Source organism: Podarcis raffonei, chromosome 2 (genome assembly GCF_027172205.1).
Source record: "Podarcis raffonei isolate rPodRaf1 chromosome 2, rPodRaf1.pri, whole genome shotgun sequence".
NCBI classification, from domain to species: Eukaryota; Metazoa; Chordata; class Lepidosauria; order Squamata; family Lacertidae; genus Podarcis; species Podarcis raffonei.
This window is the reverse complement of record NC_070603.1, coordinates 25576042-25593698: the sequence shown is the minus strand read 5'-3', so window position 1 is coordinate 25593698 and position 17657 is coordinate 25576042. Positions and strand designations below refer to the sequence as shown.

The window sequence follows — 17657 nt, the reverse complement described above, 5'->3', positions numbered from 1 at the left end:
GACTGCTTCTAACACACCCCTGAGCCTGCCAACAGAAAATGTTTTACGTCAAGAAGCCATTAGGCATGCAAGAGTTGTTTCTCTGCATTGTGGTCTTTGTTAGGGAGCATTCACATCACCAATCTTCTTTCCAAAATCCATCTGAAACAAGCCCTGCGCTATATTATCATGTTAACTTACGCAGGTATGTAAAGCTGACTGCACACGTTTGCAAGACAACTTAATATTGGGCCATTAACTTTCTTTCTCTCTGAGCCCAGCTTCGGCTGGGGAGGGCGGGATATAAATAAAATATTATTATTATTATTATTATTATTATTATTATTATTATTATTATTTCTAAATATTCAATAATGGAAAAACAATTTAAAGTGTGGTTTCCCTTTCTCTCCTCTTCTCCAAGTTTGCTTTGGAATATTAGAATGCAGACCCAGAGTTTCTTTTCGCTAGTTTGCACAATTGCGGACTGTTCCATTGTTTCGTCCCTCCCGCGCCACCCAGAACACCAGCTCTATGAAGAATCCCATTTTGCTTCAAGCCAGGTGTCCACAAATCCACTTGCCTAGCCTTCTAGCAAGCAGAACCTCCTGAATCACGCACATCCATACCCTGGAGGTCTCACTTCCATTGCAGTTTTCAAGCAGGTTAAGAAACAGAAGAACGTTCCAAGCGGCAGATAGACTCCTGCTGTTTCTTGCTCTGTGTACTCTGCACAAATGGGAGAGGACCCTGCCTAACTTCCATGTGGAGTCTGCATTCCTGGAGGCTCAGGGAGGGGATTGGTGATGACCAGAAATAATAGCTGGCTAGTACGCCAAGTTGACATTTATGAACCCCTGCTTCAACGCCCCCCCCAGCCCAACCCAAAGCAATCATGCTGAGATTTCAAGACATACGTAGAGCTCGTCTGTGGTTGTTCAAATGCTTCTTTAGGAATTTTCAGCCCTGGATTTTTCTTCCTGCCTGTGAAATAAAGAACAGAGAGGGGGGGAAATAAGAACAACTTTTCTTCGGGTTTCAGAAACATCTTGCAGCACAGGGCTTGTTTGTAGTGCTTGATTTAAGTGCCAGGTCTAATTTGACACAGGCACCTCAATGCTGAAGAGGAGAGAGTTCAAAATACAAAGTTTCTTTGTTGGGAATCAGATTATACACTTCGGGTTCTAACTGATGCAGTCAGCAGTTCGGGCACACATCTGCATATTCTCAATGCTGCATTCAACACAGCAGAATAATATGGCTTCCTGACATCTCCATCTTTCCTTAATTTATTTTTTTAACTCTCTAGCATTGCATTATATGGAGAGAGGAAATGAAAATGTGCAGGTGATTTTGGGGTGGGGGAAAGTTGCGAAACCAAAGTGGACACCTTTGTGATCATGTCTTCCAGTCAAAAGAGGTGCTGTGAAAGACTTTGCAGTTTTAAATAGCTCAGAGCCCCTTCCCTGGGCTTTTCCTGATTCTTTCTGCTCCTGGTGTTTTGAAATCCACACGAGTCAAAAATGAAGCAACATGGAATGAAAACTGCAGGAATGAATGAATTTATCCTAAGGGCAAAACGGAGACTTGGTTAGCACAGAAACTGGGTGGCTGGGTCTGAAGGAGTGAGTCTCTATTAAGCAGACACATGGTTCGCGCAGCAAGCAATTGTTTATACACTGACCTGCCAAACTCTTCTTTAAATCCCTTCAACCTGAACTCTGTTAAAAGGCTACTATGTTAGCCCAAACTACATTAAAGCATCAACACAGGAAAAACCAATAGGTTACACTAGCCAAGCCAGACAGACATGGAAGCCAAATCAACAACAAACAACAACAACAACAACAACAACAACAACAACAACAACAACAACAACATATACCTCGCCCATCTGGCTGGGTTTCCCCAGCCACTCTGGGCAGCTTACAGAACATATAAAAACATAGTAAGACGTCAAACATTAAAAACTTCCTGATACAGGGCTGCCTTCAAATGTCTTCTAAAGGCTGTATAGTTACTAATCTCCTTGACATCTGATGGAAGGGCATTCCACAGGGAGGGCGCCACTACCAAGAAGGCCCTCTGACTGGTCCCCTGTAGCTTCACTTCTCGCAATGAGGGACCCGCCAAAAGACCCTCGGAGCTGGACCTCAGTGTCCAGGCTGAGCAATGGAGGTGGAGAAGCTCCTTCCAGTATACTATGCCAAGGCCGTTTAGGGCTCCTAGGGGCTGAGGTCCCTTCCCCCCCTCATAAAATATTTGGGGGGACCCCCCTCAAGTTGAGGGGAACTCCCATTCAAATGGGGTATCTGTGCCATGCCATGTGATCAATTGCACGCAGGGCTTACCCGCCCCGCCCCACCCCAATATTTTATTCAAGTTGGGCCCCCTGCAGAAGGTGTAATATGCAGATCTATTGCAGCATCAAGTTCCAGTTCTTCAGGGGAGGAAGTAGCTAGAGAACAAAGCCTCAGGTCAGGAGCACAGATGCGAATCCATATCTTTTGACCATTTTGTAGCCCACAATAGGGACACTCCTGGGGAGGCATGCAGACTCAGGGGCGAAAGCCATGCAGCCGGATGCGGCAAGAGCAGAAAGCAGGTTGGCTACAAATGGCAAAACTGCACTCTGCACTATGAGACAAATCCATACAGAAGGAAAGATATTTGAAGACTTGGACTGTCCCCTCCACAATCCCCACAAAGACAATCTGCCCTCTGGGAAGGAAAGGAGAGAGGAAGGGAGGCAGGATAAGACAATATCAGGGCATTCTCCAGTCAGACTGTCACTTCCTTGACCCCCCGCATGTGAGAAGTAAGTGTTCCTGGTTATTTTGGTGGTAGTGTTTTGGTGTTTGTGGCCCTGGTGCATCTGTTGTGTTTTACACAGGCGTTGTCAGCTGCTTTGAGAGCTTTAGGCAGAAAGCAGAACACACATCTTCAAAATGAATAAATATGCACTATATTGCACACAGCAGGAGTCTTGTGGAACCGCATGATGTGCTGCATCAAGAATGGGAATGAAGGGATACTCTCACAGGTGTGTTGCTGGGGGGATGTGGGGACGCTACAAAATATTGGAAGGAATTCAATGGCATTTCTATTGCTATTATGATTGTTCGATTTCAAGTGTCAGGTGGAAGGATCCCCTTCCCTCTACCCCCCCCAAAAGTCAAATACAGGAGCAAGTGTAGAGAAAATCTGCGAGGTGGTTTTGTGTCTTTCCTCTCACCCCACCTTTCTGACAGCCAGAAGTAAAAGACTGGTGTGCTGGCACAATAGATACAAATCACATTATATGCATCCCTGAACTGCCCTGAGACCTCCGGGTATAGGGCAGTATATAAATTCAATAAATAATAACAATACAGTAATAATAATAATAATAATAATAATAATAATAATAACAATCCCACTACCACACACATTCGGTTTCATTTTGAACAAAATCAGGAAACCGTGGTTCTCCAGTTCTAAGCCTTAAAAGAGGGCTGTTTGTTTTCAGCAACATCAAAATGATGGACAAACCACCACACCACCTCCTCAGGCGTTGATTGCAACATTCGTCAATTAACTCTCCTCGTTAAAAAATGCCTCTCTTGATATTTAGCCTGTAGCTTCCAGTCATTGCAACATGTCTGGGTTGGCAAAAATAAAAAGAAATGAAGGTGCCACTCTGCAAACACATACCTTCATTTGCCCAAGTAGCTGGGAATTACAGGTTGCTAGGGAGCACAGAGAACAACAAACCCCTTTTAAAAAAAATCCAAGTCAAATTCAACAGTAACAATGTGAATAAGGGGGGAAAGAAGGAAGCATATTCCCAGCATGGCCTGCAATAAGGAGATTTGGGGTAGGGTGGGAATAAAATCAAGTCTTGGGTTTCCTTTTTTTTTTTTTTTAGAAGATATTTGATATGTTTCAGGGCCCACCGTACCCCTTGTGACTTTAATTTCTTTTAAACTGTGTATTGTGTTTAATATCTTGTTTCTAAATTGCTGCAACCTACCCCTGGTAAAGAAACAAAACAGAACACAAAAACAAAATGATAATGGTCAAGTGTTTACAGCCCTTCAGAATGTCTGTGTCATGGTTCAGTCAGGACAGGCCCAAGACATTTTGTGGCCTAAAGTGTTATGACCCAGGGATCAGGCTCCCCATCCTGAGGGGAAGAAGCCATAGACTCAGAGGACATCTCTGACCAGGGACACAAAATGCCCTCTAAAACAGCCTATTGCCTCCCTGCCCTCTCAGAAATTCAAACACCACAGGAGCTTGTGATACCTCTCTGGCCTGAAGAGTTTGCATTACCCTCTTCAGGCTTCAGTCATTTCTAACCAGCACACAATTTCCCAGTGCATGCACAGAGTTGCACAGGGTGCTGTCCAGGGGCGGACGAAGTGGGGGGCGGGCTGCCCCGGGTGCTACTGTGGGGGGGGTGACAAGATGGCCCCTGCTTCCCCCAAGCTGTAGAGAGGCCGAGGGCACGTGCAGTCAGCATGGGCACCACTCGTGCGGCATCCATACAGGCTGCCACTTCTGCGTGTGTGCACTCCATATGGGATGCCGCACATGCGCAGTTCGTCCAGGATGCCACACGTGTGCAATCTGTACGGATGTTGTGTGTGTGCCACCGGGTGGTTCGCCCCATCCCTCAACGTCCCGCCCCGGGTGCCAGAGAGGGTTCATCCACCACCGTCCCTTTTTAAAAATAAAAAAAAGCCTCAATGAATTATCGCACAAGCGGTACCCTCAATCAGTGTATATGTATCTTAACTCTCCTTAATTTAAGATTTCAGTTATAGGTGCGATGAATACTTGATATTTATGACTTTTCTGCAGAGACTGAATTAATGAACCACCGTTTCAGCAGGCTTACCATTAAGTTCAATAATGAAAATCAATAGCCACCCAAAAAACAGGTTGTCTGGGGAGGTTTCGCGCCAGTATTTGTGAGGGATTCGTTTGAAATAAGACATCCTTCCTGTTTTGTGTATACTGATAATTTCAGCAATTTATTGTACTTTTCCATCTATAAGACTATGTTTTTTTACTCTAAAATAATGTCCACACTGATAGTATCTCTCCCCCCCCCCATTTTCTTAAATCGACGTCCCCCAAAATAGGGGGCGTCTTATACATGGGGGTGTTCTATAGGCGGAAAAATACGGTATATATCGCTTAGCACTGTGGTTTCTATATCATTTATCACCCACAAACACTATTACATAGCCATAGCAGGTTTTCCACCTTTGTCTTGATGCTTTAATTCCCCCTTTTGAAGTTGCAAAGTACAGAATGGATTCTCTTTACCTGCTTAAGAAAACGAAAGAGGCAGCACTATGAAATACAGTGTGTGTGTGTGTGTGTGTGTGCGCGCGCGCGCGCGTGCACACATGCCTGCGTTTTCCCTTTACTAGGTTTTTGGCATGTTAATATGCTGCACTGATACTCCTGCAATCTCACAGAAATCCCTGATCTGGCAACTTGCCTTGACACCTGCGTACTTGCCTCTGAGCAAACCTGAAGACCTCCATTTAACAACCGTCTCAAACTGGCTCAGCGCCTCTTTCGTTACAACATCACAGCATCACAACAACCAACCAACCCTTTTCCACCCTCCCAGCCTAACGCACATGAAATCCTGCTTGATCTGCTAATGGTGTCATCTACAAAATGCTAATGACAGGGCAATGAGACGAACACGGACGTAGCAACCACAAAGCAGAAACAGACATTCCTGAGCCCTCTATTCAAGCTGACTGCAGCTAGGCCATGCTTTCATTCATCTTGGAGACTATCAAAAAACAACAACAGCCAGGTAGGAAAGATTCCCACCATCCACCGGTGTGAAAGGTTCACCAGAGGAACAATGAGGCCCGCTTCCTGCATTCTCCTTTCCTACAGACACTGATTTCCATTATTTCCCATTGCTCACATCAGCTGCCCAACCCACCTATCTGGGATACTAAACATATTTGCGTCAAAATATGACTGCGGTTTCCTGTTCGGGCAACAGATAACATACAGAGCAGCCCAAAAGCTAGCCCTGGTAGGAGTTCAAAAGACAGAAAACTTGGGTCAATATTAGCAGTTTTTAAAATTTTGTTTGTGGGACGGTACTAGAAGAGTAAGAACCAAGGAAAGGGATTTAGTCTTTCAGCTGTGATTGGTTTTTGTTGCTGGTATGTCTTAAGTGAATGCAGTTTGCAGGCAGCTCTAAACTTACACAGGGGCTACATTTTGGAAATAGTGCGTAAAATCGTGCACAGTCACACAGAAAAAGTGGGGGAATGGGTTCAATTGTGGGTGGGACTGTCAAAGTCATTTTCCCGAATGCTCGCCCCAATTTAAAATGAAAGTAATCTTTCTGTCAAGCACGTAAAGCAGTGTTCGAAACACCCATTGTTCTAGGCGCATTTTGCGAGAGGGAATTTCATTAGTGTGAGCAGTTTCTGAGCTCTGGGCACAGTACTTCGCTTAAGATTTTAGATTAAAACTGCAGAGTGGAAGGAAAGGAGGACCTTTTTCTGCCTCCCCACTTCCAGCTACTCTCTGAAGACTGGAGAAGAGACCCTCTTAAGGGTATTGAGGGGGGCAGGGGAAGGACTAGACCATGTGAAAAATGAACGTAATATTTTAGTTGCAGTTCATTCATTTTCAGCTTTGTATTCTTGTTATATAAAAAAGGGGGGCAGGAAAGTTATCTTCAAAATAAGACCATCATTACGGATCATTTTCCAGGGGCTGTTACTTAATGATTCCAGCACAGGCAAGGCAGCTATTAACTTGGCTGTGCTAGAATCATTAACTAACAGTCCTAGATAATGATCTATAATGATGGTCTTATTTGCTTAGGTATCAAGAAAGAAGATTAGGGGGCTATTTGGCAACTGCTGTGTTTGTGAATCCTTGGGTTTACCAATATATTGGTCATTCTCTTTCTGCAACCGCATTCATTTTAGAGCAGGGACAGGGAACCTCCAGTGCACAGGCCAAATTTGGCTCGGCAGGGGATCCTAATTTGGCCTGTGAGGCTGTTTTCTGCATCCACACCTGATGTAATGCGGTAAAGACTTGGCTGCGAAGGAACAATCAGGAGCCTCAAAGTGCACTCTCAATAGTTCCTTGGCAAGCAGGGGTTGTATTCAGTGCCTTTTAATAGCAAGCCTCACTGTGTTGGGGTCCACTCAGAAGCTCTCAAGTGGCACCAATCCCTTCTGGAAGTTGGGCTTGCAGTGTGTACTTCTCAACTGACAGGCGTCAAATGTAAGCCTTCCTGGAATTGGCTGCTTTTGAGAGTTCTCAATTTTGAGCTCCCACGAATCTTCCTTTGCAGACCAACTTGCATTCAAAAATTGTCCTTCTTGTGGACATGGTTTCAAACCAGACCTGCAAAAGGAAGGACAGAATTCAGAAATGCACTCTAAGTGCATTCCTTATTCCTTCCTTCGAAGTTTGGTCACTTAATACCATGCTGGCTGGTGGGCAGCCCAGCCCATCTTTGTCAAAAACATGCAAATAGGGATCAAGAAGACATGGACTTGAATGATCTCCATTGGGTCTCTGTCTTCATAAATGGTATAGAGACAGGACTGAGAAGTGAGAAAGCCAAAGTCTGTGTACTACGGCACATATTATTAAAGATAGTGAATATTTAAGCAGACTGTACACACTTCAAAATGATTTCTTCTGAACCAGGTGAACTAACAAACATGGTTCAATGTAAAGAAAATCCAATTCATGGCATAGTGATGGCACCTTAACTGGTTATGTCTATTTGGAGACGTCTCCAGGTTATGGAAATCCAATTCATTTCAAGCTCTGTGGAGCTCCAACATATCTAATTTCTCTTCCTTTTTCCTCCTTCTTTCTCTCTCTCCTATCTATCTATCATACTGTATTTTTTAAATGAGGTTTCTTTATGACACAGGCTTTGTGATGGATCTGGTTCCAAAATCCTATTCATTTTTGTTTAACTAACTGATCCACACATTTAAAAACGTTTTATCATGTGGATTCTTCATTGTTTCAAAATGTATTTCATTTCATGATTAGGGAAGGTGCTTTGTGAAGGCTTTGCCCTAAAAGGTAGCTTCTAAACAAGGATACCATCACAAATGGTTAACAGCTTCTGAAGAAACCAGAAAGAAGCCATGGTTTAGCACTGGTTTCCAGATCCTGGCTAATTTAGAAGTCATTAATCATAGCTCCTGATTTTGATGTTAACTGGAAGCTCTGGTTAACCAAGGCTCCTGGGCTTGTTCACTTGCTTGCACGATGGGAGGAGCGTGTACTGGGTCTCAGCATATCTAGGAAAGGCAGAATGGAAGTCTTTTAAATGCTGAGAGACGCCAATGTTTCCAAGCAAGAACATTGCCAAGAGTTTCAGCTTGCAGCTTCTAGGATCACTTTCCCTAATCCCAGTTGTTTACAGTAAGCCTCAGAAGTTGAAAAAGTGTAGCCTGTTTTCAATACATCATGAACTTCACACCCCACACTGGGTGGTATTGGCGCTCCTAGAGACTGCTGCCACTGCTGCTGTTATAGCGAAACTGACTAATGCTCATTCATAATGGCCTCCTTTGTTATGACAAGCCCATTGGGGGGAATACACTGGTTCCAAGAGCTACCATGTCCTGATTCCTGGGATCTATAAAGGGCTGCCTTCAAACAAGCCACTTTAGCTTCAATACTGTCCACTAACTGTCAGCCACTCACCAAAGCAGAAACATTCCCCAGCTTCACTACCTGTAACAGCAGATCAGGGCTGTCTTAAGCATATGCGGTGCCGGGGTGCAAAGATCCGCCCGGCGCCCCCCTACCCCAGGTTGCCCAGTCCTAGGCACGCAGGAGGCCGGAGCCAGCTGGCTGCCTCAGCGTCTTGCTGGCTCGGTCAGCCCCAAACTTGCGGCACAGAGCCACCTGCAACAGAAGAGCCTGCCGTGGCACTCCAACCGAAGGATGAGCTCTTCCCAGGACTCAACTCTCGGACCCCGGACTCTCGGCCTGGTGCCCTGAGAGCCCGGGTGCCCCACACCCCTAGCGCCTATGGGTAAGACGGCCCTGCTGCAGATTCAGAAGGCGGTGGGGGAGAGGCAGTTCAATATGATCCATTAGCTTTCTACAGATCAGACTTCTGATATGGAGTACAGTGGTACCTTGGGTTAAGTACTTAATTCGTTCCAGAGGTCCTTTCTTAACCTGAAGCACCACTTCAGCCTCCTGCTGCTGCCGTGCCACCAGAGCACGATTTCTGTTCTCATCCTGAAGCAAAGTTCTTAACCTGAGGTACTATTTCTGGGCTAGCGGAGTCTGTAACCTGAAGCGTCCGTAACCTGAGGTACCACTTTACAGTCATACCTCGGAAGTCGAACGGAATCTGTTCCGGAAGTCCACTCGACTTCCAAAACGTTCGGAAACCAAGGCACAGCTTCCAATTGGCTGCAGGAAGCTCCTGCAGCCAATCGGAAGCGCGTCGAACATTCAGGTTCCAAAGAACGTTCGCAAACCGGAACACTCACTTCCAGGTTTGCGGCGTTCGGGAGCCAAAACGTGCAAGTCACAAGGTGTTCGGCTTCCGAGGTACGACTGTAGTAGCATTTGCACAGTGTGGTGTAGTGGTTAAGAGCGGTAGTCTCGTAATCTGGGGAACCGGGTTCGCGCTTCCGCTTCTCCACATGCAGCTGCTGGGTGACCTTGGGCCAGTCACACTTCTTTGAAGTCTTTCAGCCCCACTCACCTCACAGAGTGTTTGTTGTGGGGGAGGAAGGGAAAGGAGAATGTTAGCCGCTTTGAGACTCCTTAAAGGGAGTGAAAGGTGGGATATCAAATCCAAACTCTTCTTCTTCTTCAAACAACCTCCACCTAAATCATGGGTAGGCGAACTAAGGGCCAGATCCGGCCCAATCGCCTTCTAAATCCGGCCCGCAAACAGTCCGGGAATCAGCGTGTTTTTACATGAGCAGAATGTGCCCTTTTATTTAAAATGCATCTCTGGGTTATTTGTGGGGCGTAGGAATTTGTTCATTTTTTACCCCAAAAAAATACAGTCCGGCCCCCCCACAAGGTCTGAGCAACAGTGGACCGGCCCCCTGCTGGAAAAGTTTGCTGACCCCTGACCTAAATGGATTGCATCGCATGAACTTTAAGAACAGTTGCCCTGAATCTCTGCACAAATGTTGAATATTTGGGCCTTGGTTTTTAAAAAAGAACTTAGGGAAACGTTTTAACATTCAGTGCACACTAGGAGTATAGAAGAAAACTGGGTGGCATATTTATTTATTTTTATGTTTCCCTTTAACTCCAGTCCAGACAGTCAAATCTATCTTTGCCTCTCCTCAGGAAACACAAGTGCCAGAGTACATCATCTGGGCAAACTGCATTTGTTCCTTTCATGTTTTTTGCCTTAAGTGGCAAAACAGAAGTAACACAGTACATAGCTTACTAGCAGGCAGCTACTGAAAAAAAAATCTAACCCAATGCATACCCAAGCCAGAAGAAGTGGGGATATACAGTGGGGGGGAAATTACATCGTAAAGCATTTCAGTAAGTTTGCTTCCATCTCCAAAGCCACTGATACCAGTTTTATCAGTGCAAACAGGCCACCTGCAAGGTTTGTGCCGTGACAACATTCCACAGTTCATAGCATACAGTGAGGATTATATTCTACAAAGTGCAATTTGGAGGGAGGGGAGGCAAAACTAAAATAACAAAGTTGTTGCTAGTGAGGGTTGAAGTGCACTAGATGAACTGTGAAAATTGCAGGGATGTTTGTACAGTCTCAGTTCAGAGCACGGCATGGTTACTTGCGTCTCAAAACATTACCCCTCGTGTGAGGAAAGTCCAATTCTTTCTAGCACCTGCAGAAGAAGAATCTACTTGGGGGCTGGCTTGCAAATCATTTTGGCAAGATTTCAAGCAGCCGATTTATATGAAAAATTGCAATTAACCCACTCAAAAAATATATATATATACGGAGTTCAACTACCCAAAGCTCTGTCCGTGTAAACTTTTTTTAAAAAGTATTTATTTGATAAATTTGCACTCTGCACTTACAATCAGAATGTCCTCTGGCTGGGGTGGGGGTGGGGTGGGTAACACAAAATAGAATATTTGTTTCGTGGCTTCCCAAAATTTTTCCACTTTAATATTTTCATTTAGTTATTACTGAACATCTTCATGTGTCCCTTGCTGTGATTTTTCTGCCTGCCCAGGGCTCCCTCAAAATTATCCCTAATAAAAATAAATTTTAAGAAATTCAAAATTGGCCATGCTCATCTTTACACGCAGCCCTTGAAGGGTTGACCATGGGTCAATGCAGCACGAAAAATGTTAGCAAACCCTGGCATAAAGGGATCTTCACCCAGTAATGCCAGCAGCAACCTTAGAACACTGGGGGGGGGGGGGTTTCAGGCTGGGACAAGCTTTCATTGCATACGGTCAGCGCCTGAATGATATCGAGCATCAGAACAACTTGGCCACAATAAGGAAATTTTGCCCATGGTATGACTATTTTCTACCTTCCCATTTCGACTCTGGAACCCTATCTGCGTAACCTACCAATTCTAAAATACAGACATGCTTTTACTCTCACAAGATTGAATGTATTGCCCTCGGCTGTACTTGAGGGACAATTCCAACAGATTCCATACGAAAAACACTTATGTCCCTGTGGAGATGGCAGTACCGAATCGGTGGTGCATACCCTGCTGACTTGCACTCTTTATAAAGACCTGAGGAATGAGATTATCACCCCTCTTTTACTGTCCATTCCAGGTCACCCAACCACTGCCACAGTATCCTTTCTCTTGGCAGATCAAGATGAGCAGGTGACAGCAAAGGTTGCAAGGTGGGGCAATCAGAATAAGATCCACTCTTTGACTATTGATTCGAAACTCTAAAATCTATTTTATATAATTGACTTTTTATTTCTATTCTTTGAATATCGTATTGTTGTTTTATTGCTATGACCGATGGCCGACGCAAATAAAGATTCATTCATTCATTGCATATGGCTTTTGCAAAATTTGAAACAAGCTCAAAGATATATTGTGCAACATAGCACGTTTTCAAATACAAATGATGTACTTGGATAAATCAGTTGGTTAGATTGGGTACTGATAACACCAAGGTTGCAAGTTTGATCCCTGTATGGGACATCTGCATATTCCTGCATTTCAGAAGGTTAGACTAGATGTTTCTCAGGGTCCCCTCCAACTTTTTTTTTTTAAATTTTAATCCTTTGTTTTTCTGCTTTTTTTTAAACCTTCATTCTGGTTTTTATATACTATGTTTTGTATGGTATTGTCAGTATTCACAATACCATACAAAACATAGTATGTAAAAACCAGAATGAAGGATTTTTTAAAAAAGCAGAAAAACAAAGGATTAAAATAAAAAAAATAAAAACCAGCTAATGAATTCTTCATCAAATCATGGCATGAGGTCAATTTTTGAAATCCCCTTTGCACAGATCCTTGTGGCAACCCATGTAAAAAAGTGAAACCCTACAAGTCAAACAAAACAAAATCAGACTACCATCAAAATTAAGCCCGGTAAAGTTGTGCTATCACAATAAAATAGTATCTAGAAATTTTAAAAAGGCTTCTAAGTATGAAGGACAAAAAACATGTAGTATGGAAGACCAACTCTCAGTAATTTCACTAAGCCATTTATGCTGAGACAGAGAACCCTGGTGATATTGGCCATCCATCACGGCTGATAGCACAGTCTCACAACTGACAGCTGTAAAGGCTTGGCTGTGCTTAGGAAAAATAAGATTAACTAAACAGGAAGCTCTGCAATGGTGATTTTAAAAAACAAAACCAACCACCTGGAAAATTTTAAACTTAAAATTAAATTGCTTTATCAGACAACACACTTCATTTAAAAGTCCTATCCCTTGAGATTAGTGAGGGTGAGCAAAGAAAAATAGAGTAATAGCTGTGTATTATTATGTATATATCTGGAAACCCAAGTGCTGCTATTCTGTAAAGTGATGTAATACAGTTAAGATAGGTATCTAGCTAGAGAGTTTTCCAGGTATTTTAGTAGTTAGGAGTACAGTGGTACCTCGGGTTAAGAACTTAATTCATTCTGGAGGTCCGTTCTTAACCTGAAACTGTTCTTAACCTGAGGTACCACTTTAGCTAATGGGGCCTCTGACGGCCGCTGGGCGATTTCTGTTCTCATCCTGAAGCAAAGTTCTTAACCCGAGGTACTATTTCTGGGTTAGCGGAGTCTGTAACCTGAAGAGTCTGTAACCTGAGGTAGCACTGTAGTATTGTTTGATTTCACTCTGCATCTTTTGATATCTTTGTGCATTCAGCAGCTTCCATGGTCAGAACACACAAACACACACACTTGCCATTTTTGTTATTTATTGCACAGTAATCTGGCATGCGTAAAGCCCAGTGTCCAAAGTCTAGTGACAAAGAATGCACTGGAAAATTTACAGATATCAAAGTATGCATATGTCAACAAGTGCTGGTCAATGGACCCCTCCCCACAAGGACCATGAACCACAATTACTACTTCCTGACATACAGATAATCTCACTGCAACACATGTTATAATGTGGCCTCCAAACAGCCAATTGTCTTTTCAAAAACCCGCAAACAAGAGTTGGCTATACATAATAATCCCACCCCCTCTATTACAAGCCAGGAAATCCTGCAAAGATGACTCAGTTTTCTATTAATCATTCAGTCTCAGAAGAGAATGGCCATCATCCCATCTAGCGCAAATCCTGGCACTTGTTTTCTTCCCCTTTCAACAGGCCCTCGTATCCTGCTAACTCCACTTTTATTTCCTAAATCAATCAAGCCTCTCTTAGAGCTGTTACATCAGTCTTGCGTTTAACACATCGCTTGCTGGAGATCAGACAGCTGATGTTCCCTGTGTATGAACATTTGGAGGGGTAGTACCCTCTAGAATGATGTTCTTGTTGACACTGATTTATATACTGCTATCTATTAACATCCTTTGAAATAAGGAAATACTTTACACTAGGGATTTTCACCCCACTGCAGCAGGCAGAGCCCCACTGATTTGTCTGAAAATGGGTCAGTTTCATCACTGGACCACGTCTGTTGTTAATAGGGGATGACGAAATGAAGTTTTAAAAAATGAGAGGGTGGGTGTTATTGGCTTTTGTTGTGTTTTACTGTTGCATTCCATGGCACGCTTAATTCTGCAATTTATTTATATTCTGGGATTTGAAAAGGATTCACCAGATTGTTCTTCTTCACACTTGCAAAAGAACTCACATTTTTCTGACCCCTGGGGAAAAACAACGCTTGTCATTATAAAAAGACCAGAACAAGATTTTGAGGAACTTTTTGAGTATAGAAGAGGAGACAACTACCCCAAATATCTTGTAATTGCATGCGAACATTATTTGTATTTGCTTTTATATTTAGCTAGTTGTTTAAAACTGCCAATAAATCTTAGGTTGCATATATTTTCCACTAGCAGGAATGGCCTGGTGTTGATTGGAATTTCTGAGAAATCAGAGCAGTTGTTTTTTATTTTCTTTTTTGTTTTGCCTATTACAATGTTTCGACAATAGAGAGTAAACGAATTCCACCTATGTTTTCTGCAACTTCCCTCCCCCCAACCCCTGCAGTATCTAATTATATATCATTTTCTTACTGGATAAACACAAAAGCAGAGCAGTTCTGTCCATCACCTTGGTCCAAACGGTGTCGAATTTTATAAAGGTCCAAAACGTAGACAAAAACTTGTTCCTTTATTTCAGGAACCATCGTGCAAAACTGGGTTATGATACTTTAAGAAGTGTTCAAATGTACGGAGAACGGACAAATCGATGAACAAATTTCCAAAATAAAGAGCAGGTTTTAGAGCTTTGTTGACAACAGCTTGGTGATGGATAAATTCCTCCAAGCTGGACTTGGAATGCGACCGAAACTTCCCCACCTTCCCCCAGAGCTCCAAACTTGCTCATAACTCACTCTGAGGTTGCAGCGGAAGAATGTCTCTGTCTCCATCGTTCGTCCCTGGCTCCTGGAATGCTGCACCACCACTGGTACCAGGATTCCTCTGAAGAGCAAGACCTCCCTCTCTCTCTCCCTCTGGTAACATCACTACCACAGCAGCTGCCACTGTGTAAGTCAGGGACAAGAAAACTGGCTCTTTAGATCCAGCTGAGGTCCAGTGCCGAGGGCCTTCTGGTGGTTCCCTCATTGCGAGAAGCAAAGCTACAGGGAACCAGGCAGAGGGCCTTCTCGGTAGTGGCACCCGCCCTGTGGAACACCCTCCCATCAGATGTCAAAGCGATGAACAACTACCTGACATTCAGAAGACATCTTAAGGCAGCCCTGTTCAGGGAAGTTTTTAATGTGTGACATTTTAGTGTATTTTTTGTTTCTGTGGATGCTGCCCAGAGTGGCTGGGGAAACCCAGCCAGATGGGCGGGGTACAAATAAATTATTATTATTATTATTATTATTATTATTTAGATGTTGTTGGACTCCAACTCCCATCAGTACCAGGCAGCACTGTCAATGGCCAGGGATGATGGGCTTTGTAGTCATGGGTTTCCCCATTGCAACAGTACATGAAAAGGGAAAGAAGAGTTTTAATCTGAGTCGCTTAGATTAAAATGTGAGTCGGAGATAATGTTCAACCTTGCACCAAGCCAAAGATTCATTGATTAACCAATGTATCTTGGAGGCTAGATGATAGCATCTCCCACTCTGGTGCAGTGAATTGCGTCTTGACAACACCGAAAACGTCAAAAAATGACAAAGAGAAAAGAAAACATTTTCATATCCAGATATTTTAAAACTGCTGCAAAGCTACGGCCTTGTGGGAGTGAAAGAACAAGACTGATTGTTCTGATAAAAAGTGTCTCCCGTTCTAGGAAAAGTTAACTGAATAGGCACAGAACAAGCCTGGTCCTGTCAGTCGCAGGGCAATAAAGGAATAAACGGGAAAACAACACAACGGCGAGGGAGAGGACTGGAGACAGACAGACAGCTCGTACGTGGAATGGTGACTGGAGAGGCTATCACTCCGAGTCATGTTGCACCAGGAATGAGCTGGTGTTCGCAGATGCCAGGCAGTGACATTTTGCAGAAGATGAATCTTGCAGCCTTCACTGTGGAGCAACTGCTGATCACCTCACAGGAGTGGGTGAATGCTGGAAAACGATGTTGATGGAGACAAAGCCATTCAAATGAAGCCTAGTTGGTCACTTAATATTGGGGTACCGAGTTCATTCATAGGCCAACCCACCCTGATTACACACGGACACAGCGAAGATAAATCTCTTTTTCAGCTCAGGAGAGAATCAACGCAGCACTAGGCTTGACAACAAAATTCACAAGCCCTCGTAACCTCTGTTATAAGTTATCTCTTAAACCAATACCAATAAAAATCCAGAGACATGGGCAACTGGGGGAGCACTGCTTGTGATTCCCCCATGGTGCATAAATCACACTTGCAGTTCCTTTCTACCCAAAGTTCAGCGGCTACACTGCCTTTTCATCCCAAAAATAGTGTTTTCCCCATTGCTGCTTATCTCAAACATGGAAAACCACAGGAATTTCAAGTTGTAAAAAGGAAAAAAAAACTGGATTGTGAGAGGCTCGGAGTCCTTTCAGTTTCACTGGGGATCCTTTTTGTTTAGCAGATGCTTAATTTTCTCATCCTTGTGACCAGCTCTCTCAGGTCACTGGATTCCAAGGGAAATGTTTTTGAACATTTTGAACATTGCCTTTTGAACCTTTTAAAAGACCACAGTAACTTAAAGCATTGTTGATTCTAAAACCAAACAAAATGGGGAGAATTATCACTGCTGTGCGCATGTGGACATACCTATTTTCCAATAATTAGTACTGTGAAACATAATAAACCACACAAAAGAAAACGGGAACTGTAGTTGGAAAAACTTGACAGGCTGAGTTAAGCGAAGTCTTTAAGTCACCTACTTGACACTCTTTGTTTTTAACACACCCCTCCCTTCAATACTGAGATATCAGAAAAAAATGTAGTCCCCATTTGCAAGACCTGGTTTCTGTGTTTCATATTTAAACACCCAGTTTCAAGAGGGGAGAAGAATTTATACCACCTACAACTAGTAGCTGTTGACATTTATTCCCATATTTCCTCTCTTGTTCATAAAGCTCTAGGGTCAATGAGGTACAGTCGTACCTTGGTTCTCAAACGGCTTGGTACTCAAACAACTTGGAACCCAAACACTACAAACTAAGTGTTCCGGTTTGTGAACTTTTTTTGGAAGCCGAACATACTCCATTTTGAGTGTTACGCTTCCGATTTGAGTGCCACACTTCCGTTTTGAGTGACATACTTCTGTTTTGAGTGCTACGCTGAGGTCTGGTTTTGCTATTTCTTTTGCATTTTTCTTTTTGCGGCTTTTTTGTTTTGTTTTTGTGACTGTGTGGAACCCAGTTCAGCTACTGATTGATTGTGTGACTGCAGTATATTGTTTATTGCTTTCATTTTATGGATCAATGGTCTCGTCAGATAGTAAAATTCATGTTAAATTGCTGTTTTAGGGATTGTTTTTAAAAGACTGGAACGGATTAATCCATTTTGCATTACCTTCTATGGGAAAGCGGGCCTTGGTTTTGGAATGGACTTAATCTGGAACGGATTAAGTTTGAGAACCAAGGTACCACTGTATCAGG

The 17657-nt window shown here is 43.4% G+C and overlaps 1 protein-coding gene across 1 annotated transcript in view; it reads right to left on the bottom strand.

Moving 5' to 3' along the window:
- MAP2K6 (mitogen-activated protein kinase kinase 6) overlaps positions 1 to 17657 on the bottom strand; it is a 77557-nt gene that overhangs the window by 39158 nt on the left and 20742 nt on the right. The window contains exon 2 of the mRNA XM_053375418.1: positions 897 to 963. Within this exon, the coding sequence (XP_053231393.1) occupies positions 897 to 963 (67 nt within the window). The remainder of the gene's footprint in view (positions 1 to 896; positions 964 to 17657) is intronic.